The following is a 22325-nucleotide window of genomic DNA, read 5'->3' on the forward strand; positions in this document are numbered from 1 at the left end:
ATGCTGTGGCAATGCTGTTTTTAACTGGAAGGGATAAAGTTATGAAGAAGTTTAAAAGTTCTGAACATCTTACAGAGCAGTGCCGAATGCATCATCAAAATGTAAAGATAAGTTTACATTTTAACCTTATTTTAACATTTGAAAATAAGTTTGCAATGTAAAATTGTCAAGACTTCCATTCAAACCGACATGCATGGCATGGAGAGCATTGATCAGAGAAGCAGCCACAATGTTAATGTAACTCTGGAGATCCTGCAGGGATTTGTAGCTCACGAAGGAGAATCTGCCAATAGGACAACTAGTACTCCATAAATCTGGCGTCTGAGCAGATAGCCAGAAGTCCTGACTAGAGTCCAACAAGCTGGGATGCAGCAAGCATGTGGAAGAAGTTCATCTATAATTTGGATGAGATCAAAATTGAACATTTTAGCCTGAAATTAGCATACTTTCTTAGTGGGGAAATGCTGTACATCACCCTGAGCACCACATCTCCTCCATGAACTATGGTGACAGCTTCAGTGGGAATGGATGGAGCTAATTACGGCCAGAACTTCAATGGAGTAGAGGGATGGATCTTTGACAGTCTCTATTTTGTAAAAGAACAAATCTCTCATGACCATCTGAGTCATGAGAGCTCTGTTTTGTTTGGGTGGAATATAATATTTATTACATTTCCAAAACCCAAAAGGAGCCTGGAAGAATGCAAGAAATGGATCAAGGCCTGTAGCCGACCTCATGTCCGATTGAATGAAGCTGCGATCTACGGCAACTACCTTGTCTGTACAAAGGTAGCTGGCAGCTAACATTACATTTTTTGTCATAATGACACTTATTGATAGTCAAAGGATCAGTAAGTGAAGGTAGTTATACTTAGCCTAATAAGCTAGAGCTTAATCAGGTTGGGAGCCTGCAGAGAGACTTTCCCATCTCTGTTCAACTGTCCTACTGACTGAGCTTAAATTAAATTGCATTGATACATTTTTAGTCTCTAGAGTCTAGACATACAAGTGGTAAAGACACACTAGCAAAGATATATAGATGTAAATGCTGAACAATTTTGTCCTACAAACTTTTCAGATTTTTATTAAGAAAATAAAAACCATACATCATTTTCTTTCCACTTTATAATTGTGCACAGCTTCATCCTCCTATGTCACATATAATGTTTATAAAGCTTGTTGCTGGGATTTAGCAATCCATTACGTATGGCTAGATACTTTCCAGATTGGATATACTATGTTTTACAATAAATGTGCTTCAAAGAGAAAGAAAACCTGAGTGGCTATGAGCAGAATGTTGTTGGGATTTTTTTTCTTTAATTTTGTAGACATCTACTGTATTTCAGTACACAAATAGAACCATGAGCTTCTCGACACATTATGTTTAAAACTTTACATTTGTTTATGTTTAAAATTTTACATTTGTTTAGTGGAGGTTTCAGCTAAATCAACCTAACAATTAGTAGTAGGTGAAAAACAGAAAAAGTATGAAATTCACTGGGCTAAACTCGGTTCTCACAAAACACAAAGCAATCAAGAAAAAAAGATTTTAAAATAATCTGTTTCCATCTTATCCATCCATTGAATACGCAGAGGCTAATATTTTCAGATGTCAAGTCTTACACTTCAGTTTATTTAGATTTTTGTTGTAACACCTTAGAGTGCACAAAAGCAAACTAACAGAAATACTCTAAACATAGTGTTATGCCATTTTAATTTATACAGTCAAGTCTGCTCTTTTGAGTTTTGTAATAACATTTTATCCAAATATGTGCGGACCTTGCAGGCCACAAGGCCAGAGTACGTCTTAAGCAGGGAACATTTTCCACCTTTCTGTTGAAGGTCTTGCCACACTCGTTCTAGCTCCTGGCTCCCCATTCCTGCCGAGCTGAACAGATGTCGGTAGCAGCAGGCATTGTAGTGGATGTGTCTCTCTCCTGAGAACCTGGCACTGTGAGTTGGTGTGACGCCCGCTTTCTGAGCACAGAAACCTACAAAAACGTCAACCGGGATGGGGGTAAGGACCGACGACGATGCAACGTAGACTTTACGGGCCACATCCTGCGACAAAATGTAAGCAGTTCCTTCACAGTACTCTGGTAGATACTTGTCAGGATAGAGAATGCGGGACAGGTAGCGTGGGCTGTTGGGGTTCCTGTCAGGGGACTCTTTCTGGATCACTCTGCCTAGATACAGGTCTTCTGAATTCCTGTGAAGCCCCCGCAGGTAGCTTCCAATGGCAGGTAGGTTTATGAACACAGAGTCCTCAGTCAACAGAACCAAACGTGCGCGAGGACAGAAAGTGATTACCCAACGAAGAGCCAACAGTGTGTTCTTCTTTGCTCCATAGAGGGACGACACATCTACGACATGGCTTTGGATCAAATCACCATGAAGTTCAGACTCTTTGATGAGATCCTGTTGGGTGGTAGAAGATTCAGTCGATGCTGTGAAGAAGAGTACCTTAATGGGATATTCTTGAATTTGTGTTTGGTTTGCCCACGTTCTCCTCACTGCATTTCTTTGGGTGATGTTGGCTGGAGAGCTGAAGACCAGAGCGAGGAGGAAGAGATCGGGTTTTCTGCAGGCATCGGGATTAGAAATTATATAATCCCTGGATACATTCTGCCTTGTGGTGCTCAAGTCCAGTTTTCTTGCTCTCTCCCTCACATCTGCAACCATGCCGTCAGTGTAAACCACGGGGGACGGCTGCAGGAGGTACTCCTCAACAAAATCTGCCCCAAACAGCAATGCATGGAACAGCAAGATGTTGAACAGGAGGAAACACCACTGATGGGTACGCAGCTTACACAACCAACACTGCAAGTGTCAAAAAAAAGGAATTATTCTAAATGCAGTATATGAATCTTTAAAAAATATTTAAATTTATGAGTTCAAAAAGCATGGTTTGTACCTGCATGACAGCTGCTGCAAAAGCCTCGTTGCTCATCTGTTTATTAGCTGCAAGTGATGATTGGACCCGCCACGGCAGAAGGCTCTACAACAATAACAGCTGACCACACAGGGTTTCCACTTTCATGAAACCCAAGGACCATGTAACTGTGCACCCTGATCCCAACTGAGATCTTGATTTCGAGGAGTCCGCCTTACATTATGCATACTAATTCAGTGACATGTAGAAAGAATAGCTGATTAAAGCCAAAAGATTGTTGAAGATTCACCATTCACCACAAACTACTGAAGCAAATAAATGACATTGATCAAATGAGACCAAAATCGAGCATTTTGGCCTACAAAATAGGCTGTAAGATGGTTTTAAGAAGCATGTAACTCTGCACCCTGTGGTCACATGTTCATTTAGAAGAGTGTATGCATACTAATTTACTGACATGTTTAAACAGTAGCTCCAAAAGGTGAACCTTTCTTAAAATTTTATCGATCAACTTGACATATTAGGCAATATGTAGCTCACATTATTTTAATAATACCCCCTTACTGGATTCTTATTAATTTAACAAGCAATATGTTGCAGATGTCAAAATTAAAATATAGGCCCTGGAAAAAATTTTAGAATATTGATCCAAATTATAAATGGAGTAAGACAAATGGCACTTGGCCTTTTATTAGAAAAGCTGTGGCTTATAAAACTTTGTTATTCAAACGTTGGAGGGATGTGAAGAGGTGAAATGTTTTACAGGTACAGCGGGACATCATCAAGTTCTAGTTGAATGTTTTTTCTGGCCCAGTGCAAAACACAGTTGATGGGTCTTTAAAGCCATTTATTGAGAATCCATGTGAATGTTGTAACCCGGTGCAAATTCTGCACTCAATCTAATGCTGATACAGCTATATTTCCACAGACCATCATGTCTTGAGTATTTTAAGAGTGAAGTTTAAGAGTCACGTGGTGGTTAGCACTGCTGATTCATGGAACATCTCCTAACTAAATCTTAGAGTTGAGTGTTTAGATGCCACAGCTTTTCCAAATACATGGCTTCCTCCCACTGTGGAAAAACATTGATCGCAGTGAGCTTTAAATTACAAAATCTGTGACCATGATAGTCTCTCACTCTCTTTAATTGTAAAAGCTGCACAAGCTCTCAATAGGATAAATGGATTGTACAGAAAATATTATCCCTATTTACGCTTGAAAGTAAAGTTATGAAATAAGGTAAGAAACAAACAAAAAAAGAAAAGTGATTAATGCAGGAGTGAGTGGAAAATTTATTTTCAGTTTGCTTTTTTTTTGAGTTATTTTATTATTTTAAGACAATCTTAAAGCATACAATTTTGGCTGGTGTTATATGGTGCAATAATGTCTCTCAATACCGAGCAAATAAGTTAGAAGGGAAGGCAGTCGAGCAAGGTAAATAAAGTAATCATGGGTGTTTTATTCCCACTTAGTACACTAGGTGGTGGTAATGCGCTCCTGGTTGTGTGAGGCTAATGTGACATGAAGAAGAAGCGGAAGTCGTGGATTCCAAACAGAAACAGTCATGGCAGCCACCATTCAAAGTTTGCTGGAAGAAATATCCGGAGTTGAAGACCCAGTAGAAGAGTTACAGAGCTTAAAAACTGCTTTGCTGTCCATTCCAGTCAGCGCCCTGAGAGACGTCCTGAGCGGACAGCGTTTCGATGTGATTTTCTCTCTGCTGAACACTAATGAAAGGTTGGTTTGTCTGTCTCAGTCCTGTTTACACTCTGTTGAGCTCAACGATTGCCCATTTGTTGCTGAGTCAGTGAGCGTGTTACTCAGCTGTAGCTGCTTGAACAACTACTGGGTTAGCATAACCGTAAGGATAACGACAGGAGAGGCTAGCTAACCTCTCCTGTATCCAGCATGCAACTAAGGCTTTTTGTCAGCTTGTCAGGTGACCACAATGCTACACTACTTCAGTTTATTTTCAGTCGTGTTCTCTGAAACTAAAGTTTTGTTGTTGTTTTTTAGCAGACCCTGCCCTGTTTTATTCACAGACATATTTTAAGTAATATGCATAAGAATTTTTTCCAACATTTTCCAGCTGTCCCTTAAATTGAGCAACTGCAAGAATACAATTTTGATAGTTTGGTATAACTTTCAGTTAGAGCTATATTAGAATAATATCATGGTCAAGATGCTAAAGATCACATATAGTAAAGAGGTGGATATTCAATTTATTTTTAAGCTACGTTATGATGACGTTGAAAAGATGAAGTGGATTTAATAACAAACTGTTAGTTGCTGATGTAAACCATTTGTTACAGAGGTTTTGAGTTATTAATATGTTCTGTGTTCACAGGGAGCAGGTTGATCTGTGTGTGGACATTCTTGAACGCATCCTAATAGCCCTCAGTCCTTTGCATTTGGTGCAGAACTACAGAGAAAAGCTGCAAGAGGGTTTGAGCCATCCAAACGACACAGTTAAGATACTGGCTTTGACACAGGTAGGGAGTTTGGACACGTACAGTAGATAGCAGCCAGTAAAACAAATATTTTATTAGCCTTTGTTTTCCTTTCAGATTGGCAGGGTGGTGGAGCACCCAGACGCTGTCACACAAATCCTCAACAGCCATGACATTTTACGGGCGGTGATCCTTTGCATCGGTGAGGAGAAAATTGCTGTGGCAAAACAGGTGAAAATTTTAGACACTGAAAGTATTTTGTTCCAGTTCGTCCAACCTACATGGTGTGCAATAACTGCTGTTTGTCTTTTTCTTCTTCTTCTTCCAGGCAATTCAGTCCCTTTCTAAAATAAGTCACTCTAAGTCTGGATTAGACAAGTTATTTCAGAGTGATCTCCTTGAAGTCATGAAGGAAGTGATGGGCAAAAACGACATAATCAGATACAGAATATATGAGGTGATTTAAATTCCCTCGTTTTTTTTCCTGAAAATATTAGATGAATGTATGAATGTTTCATTTTTCATTGACATCTACTTTTACTTGTTCGCATGAAAATAGTTTGCTTACAAAGTAAAATAACACAATTGCTGCAAAATAAGTGTTCTCCACTTTATTTCTTTTTTCTTTTTTTTTCTTTTTTTTTTAAACCTGTCATGTGACCAGCTCCTCTCGTCCTTCTTTCTGCTTCCAGCTGGTGGTTGAAATCTCATCTTTTTCTCCAATTTCTCTCGGTTACTGTGCCAACAGCGGCCTCATTTCCCAGCTGCTCAGCGAGCTGACTGGAGACGACGTCCTAATCAGGTAGCGACAGTTTTTGTATCAGTAAAAACTAATGCATATCATGTTTGTTTATCTTCTTTCTGACAGGGTTCCCATGCTTTTCGCAGAGACTATTTTTATTTGTGTCTTTCCCACCAGGGCCACGTCGATTGAGATGGTGACCACTCTGGCTCACAGTCAGCATGGTCGCCAGTATTTGGCCCAGCAGGGCATAATGGATAAGATTTCCAACATGATCAGAGGAGCCGATATGGACCCGTTTGCCTCCCTCTACCTTCCAGGTGAATACGTTTTCAAAACTACTTTCACAATTCAGTACCAGCAATCAAATGGTGGTTTTGCATTTTGGTGTCCTTGTTCTTCTTATCTGAAAAAAAAAAATGAAGTAGTTGACTCAATAAGGGCACTTTGAAACTTGTTTTTACTTTTCAGGAAATGTTAATCAGAACTGTGACCCTTACTGAATATATGCTGCTGGTTTAGGTTTGGTGAAATTCTTTGGGAACCTGGCCATTACAGACAGCCCCCAGCAGGTTTGTGAATCCTACCCCATCTTCCTGAACAAGGTGTTTGACATGGCCATGGATTCGGACCCCGTCATGGTTGGTGTGGCCCTGGACACTTTGGGATTACTTGGTTGTACAGTCGAGGGGAAACAGGTTCTCCAGAAGACGGGTAGGTGTGATTTCTGTAGGTCTGGGTTTTTGTGTCTTTCTCCATAATTTAAATGAACAAATGTTTTCGAAAATCACTCACGGGAGTGGGCCAAGTGAATTGAGTAATAACTCTTATTAGCAGGACAAAACTAGATGTAAATACACCAACCGGCAGAGAAAAAAAGGCTTTTAATCAATGTTTCTCTAAATTTGATTGGTCTTAAAAGAACTGTAAAGCCTGAAATGAAATGACCATTTACTGTAATGTTTACATACATTTTTATATTTTTCTGTTATTTACACTTAGTGATTTCTTTGGGAGGTTTTCTGGTCATCTGAGATCACATCGAAGTCAATTATTCAGTCAAGCAGAGGAGTCATAACCATCTTATGTCTAAAAGTTCTTAATTATTACTACTGTCTTTTTTTTTTGTAATCAGGAGAAAACTTCAAGTCTGTGTTCTTGAGAATCAGCCAACATGCTAGTTCTGGAGCTACTGAGCTCAGAGTTCGAAGCTTGGATGCCATATCACAGCTGCTCACCCTTCTGGTAAAGAAACAATCTGGTCAAAAACGTTACTGTGATACAGTTGAATACACAAAATTAATCAACTCAACTTTGGCATTTTTATGAGTTTCTACTAGGGATGTGCCGATCAGGTTTTTTCCTCCCGATACCGATACCGATCACCCATGAGGGCCGATACACCGATACCGATCACCCATGAGGGCCGATACACCGATACCGATCACCCATGAGGGCCGATACACCGATACCGATCACCCATGAGGGCCGATACACCGATACCGATCACCGATACCGATCACATAATTATTATTATTTTTTTTAAATCATAAACACTACTGGTTACATTATGTGGAAAAAGGAACCATGAATTCACCTTAATTTAGACAAAAACTTGTTGTTAATAACTTTTTTCAAGAAGAAAACTAAACAAAACAGGCATTGTGCAAATTGTACTGCTATTGATAATACTATCTTTAACAGACTGATAACATATGAAGGCTCTGAAGAGGCTAAATAATGCAAAGAGCCAAAATAAAACCTCTCAACATTGCCGAAAAAAATTCAAGTATAAAACTTAACATTCAAAGGCAAAAACAGGTTCAATTACAATAAACAATCCAGAGTTACTGAATGAAAACTTCCTGATAGCATGGCGGCTAGCTGATTACTGCTAGTTCTAAGTGGCTGTTTCTGACCGAGCGGAGTAATTATGCAGAACAGGGAGGAGATCGATTATTTTTTTAGAGATTATCTGTCTCATGTTAGGACAGCGAAAGTTTTAATACGTATGTAAAATGTATTTTTTTTAGGTTAGATGCTGCAGCTTTAAGCAGAGGTTCGGTGTGAGAGTCGCTACCAGGTGGAGCAGAAGCGGCGCTCCGTCTGTGAAATATTACTACCTGTAGCGTAGCAGCGGTTCAACAGTGAGAGCAGAACCAGCGTCTGACATCGCAGCTCGAAGACTTAAATAATTTTGCGGGTTATTTATTTAGCTTTCTGACCGTCATGCTAATCCGGGTGAGTGTTTGTAGCTGTGCGCTGCTTTACCTGCTATCTGATCCTCCGTATGTCTTTTTTACTGCAGTGAACCTCGATGTAGCCAAACTCCGTCAAGTATGGCATTGTTTATATGTCGTATTAGCTTCGTTGTGTTGATGCATTTTGACGTGCTTCAATTTTCCGCCGCAACATGCAAACCTCCCCATTCACTCAGTGGGTTATAGTTACACATCGCTTAAGATTTGTTGCTGCGCGTTTGCGCAGAGTGAAGGAAAGAGGAGACCAGCTGCACAGGCAGGCTGCGAAATGAGATGATCGGTATCGGCAACAAGAGCCAATGATCGCCGATCACCGAGCATGCACTTTTTCACGAAAATCGGCCCGATTATGATCGGTGACCGATCGATCGGCACACCTCTAGTTTCTACCTTTTTTTTTAATTTTTTACAGCCGGAGCATCAGACAGAAGACCTTCTGTCCCTTACGGAGTCCTGGTTCCACCTTCTGTCTAACCAGCCAATGGATATGATTCGCAACATCAGCACTCAGCCTTTTCCAGAGCTGCACTGCGGGGCTTTGAGGATCTTCTCTGTAAGTATCCTCCATCATTACTTCCTGTTGACCCAGTCATTGCCTTAAAAACTAAAGAACTGTACCATTATTTCACAAGAGCAGATGGTGACAAGAGATGGTGACAAGTGATAATTAATACCATGTTTGTGTGTATTTATTAGGCCATTGCAAGCCAGCCGTGGGGTCAGAAGATGATGGTTAACACTCCTGGTTTCATGGAGTTCATTTTGGATCGCTCGACTGGCCAATCAAAGGAGGCGAAAGATGCCAAATTTGAACTGGTGGGATCTCTTCTGGGCTCATCTACAGCGTCAGAAATACTGGGCAGTCAGAACTACATCCGCCTGAAGACGTATCTGAGTGAAGGACCCTACTACGTATCAGCCGTGGCCTCCGTCAGCACGGAAGGAGCAGACTAATTCACTTAAAGTCGGCATACACACTAGGCTTTATTGTTTAAGTATTTGGTGAATTCATTGTTAACAAAACGCCTCATTTCGATACCTATTTGGTTTAAAGATAACAGATTTTTAGCTTAAATTGGCAAATGTAGCATGAATCACTAGAAAATGACAAATAAAAGACTATTAGCCATTGAAGCTGTTTAGATACTTTTAGAGAAGTAATTGGCGTAAAATTACTTGAATGACTTTATACATTTAAAATTGTAATGGAAGGGAAGCAAAAAGCAAGCTTTCATGTTTTTAACCACTTAGTTAAGCAATAAACTCTATAATATGTCAGATAGTACAAGTTTTTCATCCAGAGACGCTGTTCAGTTTTTTTTCTACGCTTTAAACTTTGAACTTATCACAACAACTGCTCTCCAAAGTTATGTTTCTTTTTGTGTCAGTGATTTTTTTAAAATAAATGTTTACAAATATATATTTCTTTACCTTTCATGTATAGGAAAACAAGTCATGAACGAATAAATTTGGTTTGGGAGATTCAAAATAACATTCTTTGAAATTCCATTTTAAGATAAGACATAACTTTATTAATCCCCCATGCGGGGAAATTACATAATTGAATTTATTTAAAGCTAGATTATTTATATTTGTACTTCTAAATTAAAATGAGAATCTTTACAAAATGGAAGCATATAGTACACTAGGAGTCTCTTCTATTTTAAACCTTTGTTCAAAATTAAATTTCCGTGCCCTGTTTCAGAAATGCTGCAGCTTCTAGCAATCTTAATAATAGTTCAAAAATGGCACTTTAATATTTTAGATGAGATGGAGGTAATAAAATGGAAAAAACACACAGTTATGTAAAGCTGCTCAAATCGATTGTCTCTGTGTATATATGGCACATTATTTGCATAAATGTGCAATGATATGCAAATGTCTTGAGGCGCTTTTTATATTCTCTTCAAATGTTATAAGACACTTTTTAAGACACTTTAAGAGTCAAGTATAAAATAATTTTTATGTACCATCAACACAAATCAATTGATTAAATATTTGGTATGCAGTAAAATGATCCTCAGGTCACAGAAAAAGACTAAGGGCAAAATCTTTGTCCTTTCATGCAAAATGTAAAAAGAACTAATTACAGGGGGACAATTTATTAGGTTAGATAACTAACCTAATAATTGAAGTTCAGCACTAAGTCCTACTTTAATTAACTGCAGCTTCTGGAGGTTTCCCAGAAGCTGCAATCTGGCCATTAATCATGGCTGCAATTTGCAATAGTGGAGCATTCCTTCACTAAAACAGCCAGAGGGTTTGCTACTAAATACTGATACAAAATGCTATTGCGTATGGTAAATGACTGACGGTTGTCCATCTTACCAGTTGGCCTACAGTAATTTGATGGGGTTGAATCATTTATTGGTGCAATTATTAATATACCTGGTACAAAATATGTAGGTTCAGAAGTTATTGTTGTAATGTACTAAGTTCTGAAAATTATTCCTTAAGCAGTTCAAACAAAATCTTAAATTGTGCATCATAATCAGCAAAATGGTGGAATTTTAAAAGTAATGTCTAAAAGTTGTTTTAACATTACTTTTTGTTTTGCATTAAATACCTCGTCTATTTGTAGTGAATCAGTACTAAACAAAGCATGTTAATAAAGTAGAGAGTGTGACAGCTTGCTTACAGCCCTGGAAAAAGTTAAGAGCCCTCTGCACTGAACCCCATTGAAAACATAGTTATTCCACCAAATATTGATTTCTGAACTCTTCCTGAGTTAAAATGTTAGTATTGTTGTTTCTAAATGAATACAAACTTGCTTTCTTTGCATTATTTGAGGTCTGGAAGCATCTTTTTAGTTATTTTGACCATTTCTCGTTGTCTACAAATACAAAATTTTGGCTTGGAATTTCTAATACATGCTGTCAGTAGTTCATAGAATAAAAGAACAATGTTCAATTTACTCAAAAAATATACCTATGAAAAGTAAAATCAGAGAAATTGATCATTTAAAGTGGTCTCTTAATTTTTTCCAGATCTGTACATCTAAATATTTAAAACCTCCCAGGTACTTTAATGTAGTCTTTTCTGTGACAGATAATATTTTTAAGCGTTTCACATTCTAGATCATTTAAAAATGCAATTGGTGTATTCTGCTGAGTCATTCTCAGTGCAAAATGGCTCCGACATCCACTGGTCGCATTAAAACGTGTCTGCAGGTGGAGTATCACGTCCTTCCATCGCCACAGCATTAAAACAACAAAAACACTTTTCTCCTGTGAGCTCTGACTCAACCTCAAGCATCCATAATAAGCTTGAAACTCATGAGCAACCTCACATCACCGTGTCCCCTGTGACTCATCGGTTCACCCACGTCTTCTCCTCCGTGTGCCAACGGATCATCGGAAAAAAATATCCCGTCAGTCTTTTCACTTGATATTTGATTTCTGACATTCGCTTCGTAAAAAGGCAGAACAGGGATGAAAAGAAAAAGAACAAAGCGTGCAGGAAGCAGTCTTACCATGTGGAGATGCTTTTCTTTGTGCTTTTTCACCAAGGTCACTGTGTCCTCCCTGTAATTAAATCTGTTCTCATAATGTAAAAGCAAAAACTTAGGAATTTGTCTTGCTGTAGAGTGTCTTGTTACACTCGGTGATGATGTAGATGTTTCTACCAGTTGATTTTTTTCCCTCGTAGATAAATACAATGGATAATTCTTATACTGGCTTCATATTTTCTAAAGGTTGGAGAATCTGAGATGGACAAGATGCAGAAAGTAGGAGGAAATGTGAAATTTTGCTTCAATGGTGAATCAGCCCTCCATCATCAATTAGGTTGTGTCAATCACACGGGTTCAACAACAGGTTTGTGTCGCTGTAATGTCTGCATTTTTCAGCTCTTATTAGGCTCTTGGACCGTCATTTTATAGACTTTATTGTTGCCAAACGCCTAAACCCATTTCCACACATTTTGTGAGTGCTTCGTTTAATGTGATTTCAAAACCACTTTGCAGTAATTCAACTGAGCAAAGTACCCATCATTACAATTTATGTCAGTGGCATCTGTTTCTGAGCACTTGCAGAACAGATCACTTTTTTGGCAATAGATATAATGTCTTGCAAAAAGCTTTTAACTCTTTCAAATTTTGGCACGTATTCTATATATTTTATTATATTTTAATGTGATAAACAAGCAAATAGTAGTGTATAATTGTGAAGAGAAAAAATAATTTCTAAGTAAAAAACATATAAAGGGAATAGTGCTGTTGTACTCAATCAATTCATTTGTTTTACCGGTTTTTTTTATTATGTATTATGTTATATTTTATTTAAATTTTCCATCATTCTTTCCAAAATAGCTGAACTTCTCTCTGATTGGATGAAAAATGTCTACATAGCATAATTTTTCACATTTTGCCTAATGAATATGCTTTGACCTAAAACTGATTGAATCACCTGAGTAGTGGATCTCTGCAGCTCCTCCAAAGCTACCATGTACAATTTGCTCGAAATTCAATTTGCTCAAATTTCTCTGTAAGTTTAGGTGGACATTCGTGTCTTGGTAGGAAACCCAGACTCAAATCAAAACACTTTTTTACTAACTAGAAACCTGAAAATACGTGATACAAATTCAAGTTTAAAAATCAATAATAATCTAAATAGTTTCCATACGTGAGAAAATGTGCAATTATTCATTCATTATTGTATTTTACCTGAATGTTTTATGTGGTAATACACATAAAGTCCACCAGATGGTGCTGCTCTCCCTTTCACCTGTGCTGAAGCAGGAGGACCCTGTCATGTTCACCGCTGCAGACCTGTCTCTCCTGCGCGTCTCGCCCCCCCTGTGACGCTGCCAGTCTCGGTTTCTGCCTCCCGTTCAATAGTCCCACCTACATCCTTCAGTTTGTCAGTTTTATAACCTCATTACACAGTCCTCACTTTGGCTTGCAGCCTCTTAGGTGCGTAGGTGGGGAAAACAAAACACTCTCCTCCAAAATGCACCTGCATAGGTGAGAGGCGCAAGTACAAGGAGGAATAACTTTTGTTGAACAGGAGCGCGTTTTATTTATTTAATTTTTGGTCGTGGGTACGCTCCTACCTGGCAGATCGCCCTCCGATGCAATTAACCCAGGAAGACGAGTTTGTGCAGGACCCCACGCCGACCACCGCAGCAGCCCTCCAGTCGGACAGAAGCGCCGGATCTCCGGCCAAAATGTGCAGCGAGTGCTACGTGAATCAGTCATTTGTGAACGACGATGGGACCGTGAGCGCCCATAAGCAACGGTAAGGGGGACACAGACAGAAGTTCAGGCTTCCTGTGACTTTTTTTTTTTTTCAATTAATAAAAGTTACACTCAGATTAAAAAGCTGTGTGGGTTTTAGAATAATTTTTTTAAATGAAAAATATGAAAAGTGACTGTGATATGTGCGCTGTTTGTTTGTTCATCCATCCACACACATGCACTCACCTGTCCCCGCTGTTATTTGTTCAGCTGCTCAATGCCTCAACCTTCAGCTATGCTACACTTTACACTACTGCTCCAAAAATTGCACTTTTAAAACTGAAGAGCGTCATCATGATGTCCCTGTTTATAACATTTGTTATATTTCATCAATAAATTCTGAGAAAATACAAAAGAAATATTTGTGTAACATTGTGTTATTATTAATATGCTTGGAGATCTTTTAACTTATTTTTTTTCCCCAGATTTTTTTTTAATTCTATATTTCTGTATTCTAAACTATTTAGCTACCAGTGGTTATTTTCTGAGATTAATAAAAGTATTCTTATTCTGATTCGTTCACACATACAAATACAAAGTGAGTCCTCGCTTTGATGCCTAAATCGACTATGAAGTCCAGTGTGCTGCAAGAGACAAGAGTGTTTCCTGTTGATTTGTTTAGCACAGTGTATTTTACAAAACCGAAGTGAAAACACATACCACTCATCAATTATGAAACACCTCTGACAAGCTAAACGCAGAATTACAGCAAACAGCAATCGATGGAGACACGATGTGAGTTTCAAGGTGTTTTTTCTCTCTCTCTCTCTGTTTCTCTCTATCCAGTCTGTTTTGTGAATGATGCAGTCTGCGTTTCTAGGAGACTGAAAGCAGCACCAATGTTCACACCGACCAACATCACTTCTCTCACTATGCCAATTAAAAAAAAAGATGCCTTTTTTTTTTTTGAAAAGTAACTCATTCTTATCTGTAAGAGACTCCCATTCGTGCATGTAAAGGCAAATATATTAATCATAGGCGTAAATCCGGGGGTTGGGGGTGGGGAGGCGGAGCCCTAGGGGGTCCTAACCCCCCCAATCTTGGAAAATTTTGATAAAGGAGACAACTGGTGTTTGATCTTGAAAACAAATTGTAGGGAGTTTCTAACTTTTAAGAGGGTCCGAGACAGCTCCTGGTTGGATGAGCAAAGATATGCCTTATTTGAATAAATTAAAGAGAAGAATAAAAGTTTGTGGACATGAGGAACAAACTAGATTTTGCTCTTTGCAATTTCTCCAAAGACGTCTTTGCCTTTCTTTCTCTCTTCTTCTTTTCTATTTGTCTCAGGTAAATGAATGTCTGTTTTAGTGAGTTTGAAGTGTCTGTGTTGTTGATGTGATGTTATGCTTTTAAATGCTAGAATAAACTCTGAAAATGTATGACGTGGAGCGTTGACTGTCATCTCTGTGTGGCTTTTGTTTCCACTCATGGAATCATTGAATCCAGGAGCACAAGAGAATATAACGAGCCAGAACTTAATGATTTTATTCTCTTAACAGTAGCCAATATTTCAATTATATTTAGCTCGCTAACTCTTACTTTGATAAGAAGAGTTTGAAACGGGGGCGGCTGAGCATTACCACTAGCCAACAGCTCTGTATAGGAGCCGAGAACAGAGGGGCTATTGTAGACAGTAAAACAAAATAAAGTATGTCTTTATTTCTTACCATCTTCAACGTAGAGCCTTTAAAACCACAAATAAAATCTGAATATTTTTCTATAAAACTCTGGTGCTAACCTTTAAATTTAAGTTATGATACTTCCCAAATATTCAATTCCTACATATTTATAGGTTTTAACATGAAAAAAAAAATATATATAAAAGTTTAAAGCAACTTAAGTTATAATTTAAATAACACATGACTTGTATTGAGAACCACACCAATAAATCAATATTTATGAGGAATTTTATTCAGTGGAGTTACTTATTAAAACTTGTTTTCAGTCAGAGCCTTAAGTTTTTATAAAGGTGTATCAGAGATTAGATCTGTGACTCTGAACCAAACTCATATCTAAGCAACATTTGAATCTTAGTTTGACTTTTATTCATAGGTCTCAACAGGTTGTTTACTGAGAAAAAGACTTTTGTTATTCATTGCTACTTACTAGTCATTTTTGATGGTGCAGCTTGAACAAAAGAATTTCAAAGCACATTTTACTGTAACTTTGCCGACCCCCCCAAAATTGCTCTTAAAGAATTTCCCTGTTTATGGTCCCCCCCAATAATGAGATGGGATCTACGCCCTTGAAATCAATACATCCACTTTAATCTGCTCCTTGAATTAATAGACATCCTTTTTTATTTCAAAATCTTTTCCAGCAGGACAACGCCTCCAACCACAATGGGAGGGTTTAGATCAAAACGCATGTATTTCAATGGCCCAGTCAAAGTTCGGTCTTAAAGCCTGTTAAGAATCAATCAACTAAAATGCTGTACACTAACTGTGTCTAACAGCTTATTGATAGAGATGTTGTACTTGTCTGAAATATTGTTTTAATACCTGTTAAAATGAAGCAGAAAACCTTTGCTTGGGACTCCCAGAACACATTCATAAATTTCTTATGTTAAATGGTCCGTGTTAAGCTGCAGTCTTTTATTGCCTCTGCCCCATTTGTGTCAAGTAGTTTGTATGCATAATGGCTTGAAGAGACATTTGTTAGTTGCTTGTTTTCTGATCTGTTAACCATACTTGTGTGCGTTCCTGTAAAACCTGACCATTTTCCACTTTTCCACTCCCTTTCTGCGCTTTCTCTTCTTGTCCCCGTGCTTCTTTCCATCATTCCCTCTCCATCCGTCCCAGCTCCCTCCATTTGTACAAGGCCCTTTTTTCCTCCCTGCCCTTTATTTCCCTTCTGCCTCTTTACTTGTCTCCTCTCGCTCCTGTAGCTCTTCGCCTGCTCCACTTCCGACTAACACCAGCTGCAGCAGTGGAGTTATCCTAGACATCTCCTCGCTGAAGATGGAGCAGATGGAGAGCGAAGTGCCTCCGCTGCCGCCCCGCTTCCGCTTTAGAGACCTGCTGCTGGGAGACCAGAACTTCCAGAACGATGACAGGTAGGCGGAGACAGAGACTCCAGAGCCGGGCCACACCTGCCGCAGTCTGACCAAATATTACTAATGCAACTGTCGCAGCTGCCGATTTTATCTGGAGGGGTTTTGGAAAACTCTGTTTTTGAAGCAAATTGCTAGAACATCTCACAGTTTTGTGCATGAATTGAAAATAATCTTTTTGTTACATGAATTAAACCTAACCTCCTGATTGAACAGTTTACCAGAGTTTACATTGCAGCAGTAGCAGTTCTTAGGTATTTTAAAGCAGGGTTTGAAACCAATACTTTTGAATTCACTTACAGCATCAAGTAAGGTCGTTGACCTTATTTATTTTATTTAACCACTAACTGGCCTTCACACTCACTGGATCCTGCTTGTGATCCAGCTTGGATCACAGCACTTTATGAAATTTCAGCACTTAATTTCATAAAGTGCTGAAATTAAGGACTTTATGTACAGTTTTCTACAATAATTGTGTTTATTTTAGTTGGAGCACTTTTCAGCCATCTAGTAATCAAAAGTATATTTTGAAATGTACTGCATTCGCGTGTTAGTGCCTTAAATTTTGGGTGGTGCCTCTGACGTTGTCCATGGCCCTGACATTTAAGGCCGCACATTAACTTCTTTACTTTAGTCGTTCTCTTTCAACCGGTCTGTTTCTTGCAGTCTTAAACAGTTGTAAGTCTGTTTCATTCAATCCACATTGGAGGTAATTTGGATCTATAGGTTTGGGTGATGCTTCATGTCCTGACCCTGGTGCTGAAATTGAAGAATGTTCCTAAACTTCTGTATTTGACTAAAGTTTTTTTTTCCTTCTTCTTGTATTTAAAGCTGGAAGCGATGACATTTCATATTGCAAATACGTTATATTTAGCTGTCTTTTTATCATCTTTTGGACCATATGTCTGCCTTGTTGTTTCTGATCAGGCAATCTGTAATCCTTTCATAAATGATAGAATCAAAACTTTTGTGTATTTTAATTCAGTTATTTTACAGCAAAAATAATTGGCATTGTAATAATCTGTGACAGATCACTTTTTCCAGCTAAAATGGATGAATAATGCATGTCAAAACGTATGGCACCACTTTGTTACTTGAACTTGTAAAAAAAACCAAGAATTATGACACCTTATTGACCGACAGGATATCTGGGCCCCAACAAGAGAGTTGTTATAGTAAAGGTTACAAAATTTCATTCAAGAATGTGTGTTTTTTTTTTAAGTTAACTGTGACTAACCTGTGGACATTGTGGAAGAAAATAATGTTGGAGGACCAATGATAGCATCGGGTTTGAAATGTAAAACAAGTTTGGTTTAAAATAAAAAATACAAAAGAAAGGATATTAAAAAAAGAATCAGCAGAAACAGGAGTCAATGTTTGGTGATGATGAAGTAATTGTTGGGGATGAAAATGGGTTTCAGCTCAACGAAAAGTCTTTATTTTTCCCAGATATTTACGACAGAGACAATGACAAAAAGCTCCATCATCAGTCACCTGGTTATGAATCTGGTTAACATGAATCACTGGCTAAATGAATGGATGATTGGTTGAATCAGTACAGCTGATGAGCTGTCAGTCCCACTGATGAGTTGTATTTTACTTTCCTTTTATTGGTTCACTGGTAGCTGCCTCCCAATGGCCGATCTGCCTGAGATGCTAAATGTTTTAGATGGTCTTCCACAAATAATCCAAACTATAAAAACAGAAAAAGAGATGAATACAACACTACTCGCAGTTCTGGCTTTATTGTGTATTTTACATCTGGAAAAAGGTGAAAATTGCAGCAGTGAAAATGATATACCTGCTTGAGGTGTCTTTAGAAAGCTTGAATATCCATCTGCTAAGTGAAATAGTTCTCTACCATTGTTATGCTTTTTTTTTATAAAAAAAAAAACACTGACTGATCATGGATTTCTTTCTTTTCATCAGGTTTTATACTTCTGCTCCTGCTATATTATTTCCCTTTTTCTCTGACAGTCAAAATATTGTTGAGAATAGTTTTTTCCAGCGAATCCAAAGTCCAGTATCTTGAAAATGAAAATCTTTTTTTTTTTTTTTTTTTTTTCCATTTTGTGACATATTTCTTAGGAGTGTAGCAACAACTAAATGCGATTTTGCATGTGGTGACAGAAAAAAAAAAAAAAAAAAAAACCTCAGAGTAGAATGTCAAGTGAAAACCACTTCTGGCTGAGCATTTATTCCAAAGTGACCTTTAACCTGTCTGTCCTTGCAGGAATAATTGTTTTCTCTTTGATAAAGAAGACCAAATTGCGAGGTCTCATTATCGTTTTTCAGCTCTAGCCCTTTACGAGGAACCTGTCTCTTGTTCCCAGTCGATAATGTTGCAGGAGCCGAATGACGCTTCAGGTTATATTAGAACGGTCATCAGTAAACAAATGTCACTGGTCACATCTGAACAGGGATCGTCCATCGTTTGAATGTTCCTTTCTTAAAGGTGAAGGCATGCTAAAGAAAAACACGTCAACCCATACAAAGAGAAACATTAAGACGCCATTCTTAATTGCAGCGCTGCAGTTTTTTCCCCTCCCCATTTTAAGTGCTTTCATTATCCTGTTACCAAGGGGAAGCCTCTCGGATCTAAATATAACGACGGAAAATGTCACACATTTTTGCCGGCACAAGTCACAGGACGGCGCGAAGTGCCCACATGTAACTTGAAAAGCCACGTTAAATGGATGTACCTGTGTGGGCGAGAGGAGGTTCAAGTGGAGTGGCCTCATCCGGTGTTTTCAAAAGCACTGACTCATGCAGGAGGTCATCTATAAATTAGCGCTTCAGACTTTCCCCCCGTACCCCTCTCCTATGCGGTGGAGACGGAAAGAAAAATACAGGGAGAAATTAGACGGAAGCAGTCTTGTTCGTTGATTCTTTGATCTTTTTCAGGTGCTGCAGGTGTCATTTCTCGCCAAACCATTCACATCATTAGAGCCTGAAGAGCCCCAAATCAACAGCGCAGCCAAACACTTCGCTTCCTTTCTGTTATTGGAAGAACAAATACCCAAAAAGGAAGGAAACGAGGAAATATAGATTTACAACAACTTAAATAATAATAAAATGATATTGACCTTAATTTTATTATTAAAATTAGCAAGACAAATACATTAAAAAACACATAAAGTGAAATTACAAAAAACGTGTGTTTCTGAATTTTATTGGCCGAGTTGGAATAATCAACATGCCGTTTCAGTTTGCACACAATCTCTCTTTATCCTTCAACGTTTCACTGCTAATGTTTACAGTTTCTCCAGGTGCTGCAGTGTCGTTGGAGAGGTCCACGCTGCAGCACCATCACATACGGTTATTCCTATCATGGTAGCGTTGCTGTGGCAACAGGTTCGCACACAAGCTGGGCGGGAAAAAGACTGTATACAACTCTAAAAATATTCCCATTACACAAAACAAAAAATGATCAAACACTGCGCAGACGAAATTCTCTCCCTGTAGCTCTAATCAGTGCGTGTGTGTGTGTGTGAGTGTGTGTGTGTGTGTTATCTTTTTTCCTCAAAAAGCTCAACAGTGATCCTTTTCCAGCAGAGACGAGCTATGTTACTACAGATCTGCATGGGAGTGCATTAGTCAACCAGGCTTAGTGCAGGAGTTTAGACTTTCTGCACGACGCAGCAGCAGGTGTCCCCTACGCGATGGACTCAGAGACCATTGTCCACACCTGGATCAGTCCTTCTGTGGGAATTTGGAGGTCGGACGTTTTTGGTAGTGACGCTGGCCAGAGGTAGGATGTTTGATGTCATTAAAAAAATAGTAGAGGAGAGCTCTGCGGACTGACACCGTGGGGTGTCCATATTGTTTTTCACTGCTCAGGTGAGACAGATTCCACAGCTGCTTATGGGTTTGGTCGTTAAGGAATGATGAAAACAACAACAACAACAAAAATTTGATTAACAAGTTTGTGCTTTCCAGATGCTTATGTGTTGTTATGAATCATAACCTTAAGTGAATCTATTTATCTTGCTCGTTAACATGCCCAGTGCAATTAGTGCTGCGGCTCAGTACTGGTGTAATTGTTGCTACAGGGTAATTATATCAACTTTATATCCCTTAAGCTGAAATAAACCGTGCCAGCCACATTTAGTGTATTGGAAACCCTCTTAAAGATGCTGTAAAAAGGCTCAAAATAAATTATTTTTTTATTGCAAAACAACCTCCCCACCTTGACAGTTTAAGAAAAATCCAGCTTTAATTAGAACATTTTTATTGAGAGGAGGGAAACTTCATGTTGAGAAACCATTTTTTTCCCCACTAATGGCATTACTATTGATGCCCATGCTGTCAATATTCTGCACCACATTTAAAATGTTACTCTTCCTGTAACATTTACAAGGTTGGAGCAAACCGCAAGATGGATCACTGACCTTTTCCAGAGTCACTTCAAAATACTTCACAAGTTTAGTAAAGGATTCCGGTCTTGGTTCTATCTTAAAAAATGGCAGCTTTTTAATTAATCCATATTTATTGTTCTGGTCATATGTTCCCATTATTATTCACTTATTTGTTCGTTTTCAGTTTCCTGGATGATCCCAGAATACTTTTATTCAAGCTCTCCTTGTATTTCTTTTGATATCCAGTCAATTAAAAAAAACAACAAAACATTTAATCATTTAATATTATTCATTTGCTGTATTGACTAGCTAAACATGAAATTAATCTTGGTTTATTAATGCATATCTCTCTGTAAGCTTGTATGTTTTAGTGTTTTAGTGCTTTTCCCCTGAAACAACAAAATGACTCCACAGCGTGATTGATGTCGGGGCTAGTTCAGCTTCGTAATTGGAATGGGAGCTAATAAAGGGGCATTCCGTACATGTGCACATGTGTGGGCAGAGGAATGAGACAGAGATCAGTCTGTAGGACTCGCAGCAGCTCTCTGTCTCTCTGGGTTTCTGCTCATCCCAGTCGAGATGGTTTCGCTCTTTTCACACGTTTCCATGTTTCCTTCACTCTTTGTTGGACTTTTTCTGCACTCTTAAGTAGAGTTTAACCTTCAAGTCAACACCGCGACACTATTCTCCCTGTCCATGACAGTCATTTTAAGCTCAGACTTTAGATTAGTAGCAGAATCTGCATAGACACACACACACACACACGCACACACACGCACACACACGCACACACACACGCACACACACTTCTAAATCACTTCTAATCTCTTAGGTTTGCACTTTGCCTTTTCCCCTCATGCAAATTCTCTCCTAAGAGAAAAGTTTTGAAAATTATTTATTAATTCTGCTAGAATTCATTTTTTGTTTCAGAGCTGCATGGCCGTGTGGCTCTTCTTATCTCTTTTTGCTCTCTTTGCTTGTGTGTTCTCTGACAAAATTATGATTAAAAAACACAAACTTCATTGTAATTTACGAGAATTTTGTGTGACAGGGCGACGCAAAGTGGCACATAATTGTGAAAAGGAAGGCATAATAATGCAGAAACATACGTTAATTTAGTATTTATGTGTATGGCATAAAATTACATTTTTAGGGATTTGATATCTCACTTTTTAGGAAATTTAGCATTAGATTTAGACCCGCAGTCTGCAGTCATACATACAATGGAATTGTCTTTATTAAATCATATTCATCTTTTATACTAGTCTAGTCAAAGTTCAGGCCTACATCCAATTCAAATTTTGTGGCAGGACTTTAACATTTATTTTCAGTTA

The 22325-nt window shown here is 38.4% G+C and overlaps 3 protein-coding genes across 4 annotated transcripts in view; 2 read left to right on the forward strand and 1 right to left on the reverse strand.

Annotated features, from left to right (window-relative positions):
* Nucleotides 1-1724: 1724 nt before the first annotated feature.
* Nucleotides 1725-2949, reverse strand: b3galt9 (beta-1,3-galactosyltransferase 9). Its single transcript, XM_015008753.2, has 2 exons — nt 2914-2949; nt 1725-2819 (listed from the first exon to the last, which is right to left on the reverse strand). Exons 1-2 carry the CDS (start codon nt 2947-2949, stop codon nt 1725-1727), a joined length of 1131 nt encoding a protein of 376 aa, XP_014864239.2.
* A 1438-nt stretch (nt 2950-4387) lies between these two features.
* Nucleotides 4388-9837, forward strand: psmd5 (proteasome 26S subunit, non-ATPase 5). The gene is made up of 10 exons (XM_015008765.2): nt 4388-4629; nt 5240-5384; nt 5460-5573; nt 5671-5799; nt 6035-6144; nt 6262-6404; nt 6607-6798; nt 7220-7329; nt 8758-8898; nt 9042-9837. The coding sequence occupies exons 1-10, from the start codon at nt 4457-4459 to the stop codon at nt 9297-9299; spliced, it is 1515 nt and encodes a 504-aa protein (XP_014864251.1). The 5' UTR covers nt 4388-4456; the 3' UTR covers nt 9300-9837.
* A 3254-nt stretch (nt 9838-13091) lies between these two features.
* The window catches only part of kcnt1a (potassium sodium-activated channel subfamily T member 1a), a 31940-nt gene continuing 22706 nt past the window's right edge, over nt 13092-22325 (forward strand). For both annotated transcript variants that reach the window (XM_088010869.1, XM_088010870.1), the window contains exons 1-2: nt 13092-13582; nt 16469-16636. In XM_088010869.1, coding sequence (XP_087866995.1) covers nt 13416-13582; nt 16469-16636 — 335 coding nt within the window. In that variant the 5' untranslated portion in view covers nt 13092-13415. The remainder of the gene's footprint in view (nt 13583-16468; nt 16637-22325) is intronic.

The sequence above is a fragment of the Poecilia mexicana genome, unplaced genomic scaffold (genome assembly GCF_051168715.1).
Source record: "Poecilia mexicana isolate PSO_F unplaced genomic scaffold, ASM5116871v1 scaffold_12, whole genome shotgun sequence".
Classification (NCBI taxonomy): Eukaryota; Metazoa; Chordata; class Actinopteri; order Cyprinodontiformes; family Poeciliidae; genus Poecilia; species Poecilia mexicana.

Excerpts from the sequence above, each read along its gene's own strand:
- psmd5 (XM_015008765.2), top strand. The coding sequence starts at position 4,457 with ATGGCAGCCACCATTCAAAGTTTGCTGGAAGAAATATCCGGAGTTGAA. Across the intron at positions 4,630-5,239 it reads CTGCTGAACACTAATGAAAG|GGAGCAGGTTGATCTGTGTG; the intron begins GTTGGTTTGTCT and ends CTGTGTTCACAG. Across the intron at positions 5,574-5,670 it reads AAATTGCTGTGGCAAAACAG|GCAATTCAGTCCCTTTCTAA; the intron begins GTGAAAATTTTA and ends TTCTTCTTCCAG.
- b3galt9 (XM_015008753.2), bottom strand. The coding sequence starts at position 2,949 with ATGAGCAACGAGGCTTTTGCAGCAGCTGTCATGCAG. Across the intron at positions 2,820-2,913 it reads TTGCAGCAGCTGTCATGCAG|TGTTGGTTGTGTAAGCTGCG; the intron begins GTACAAACCATG and ends TGACACTTGCAG.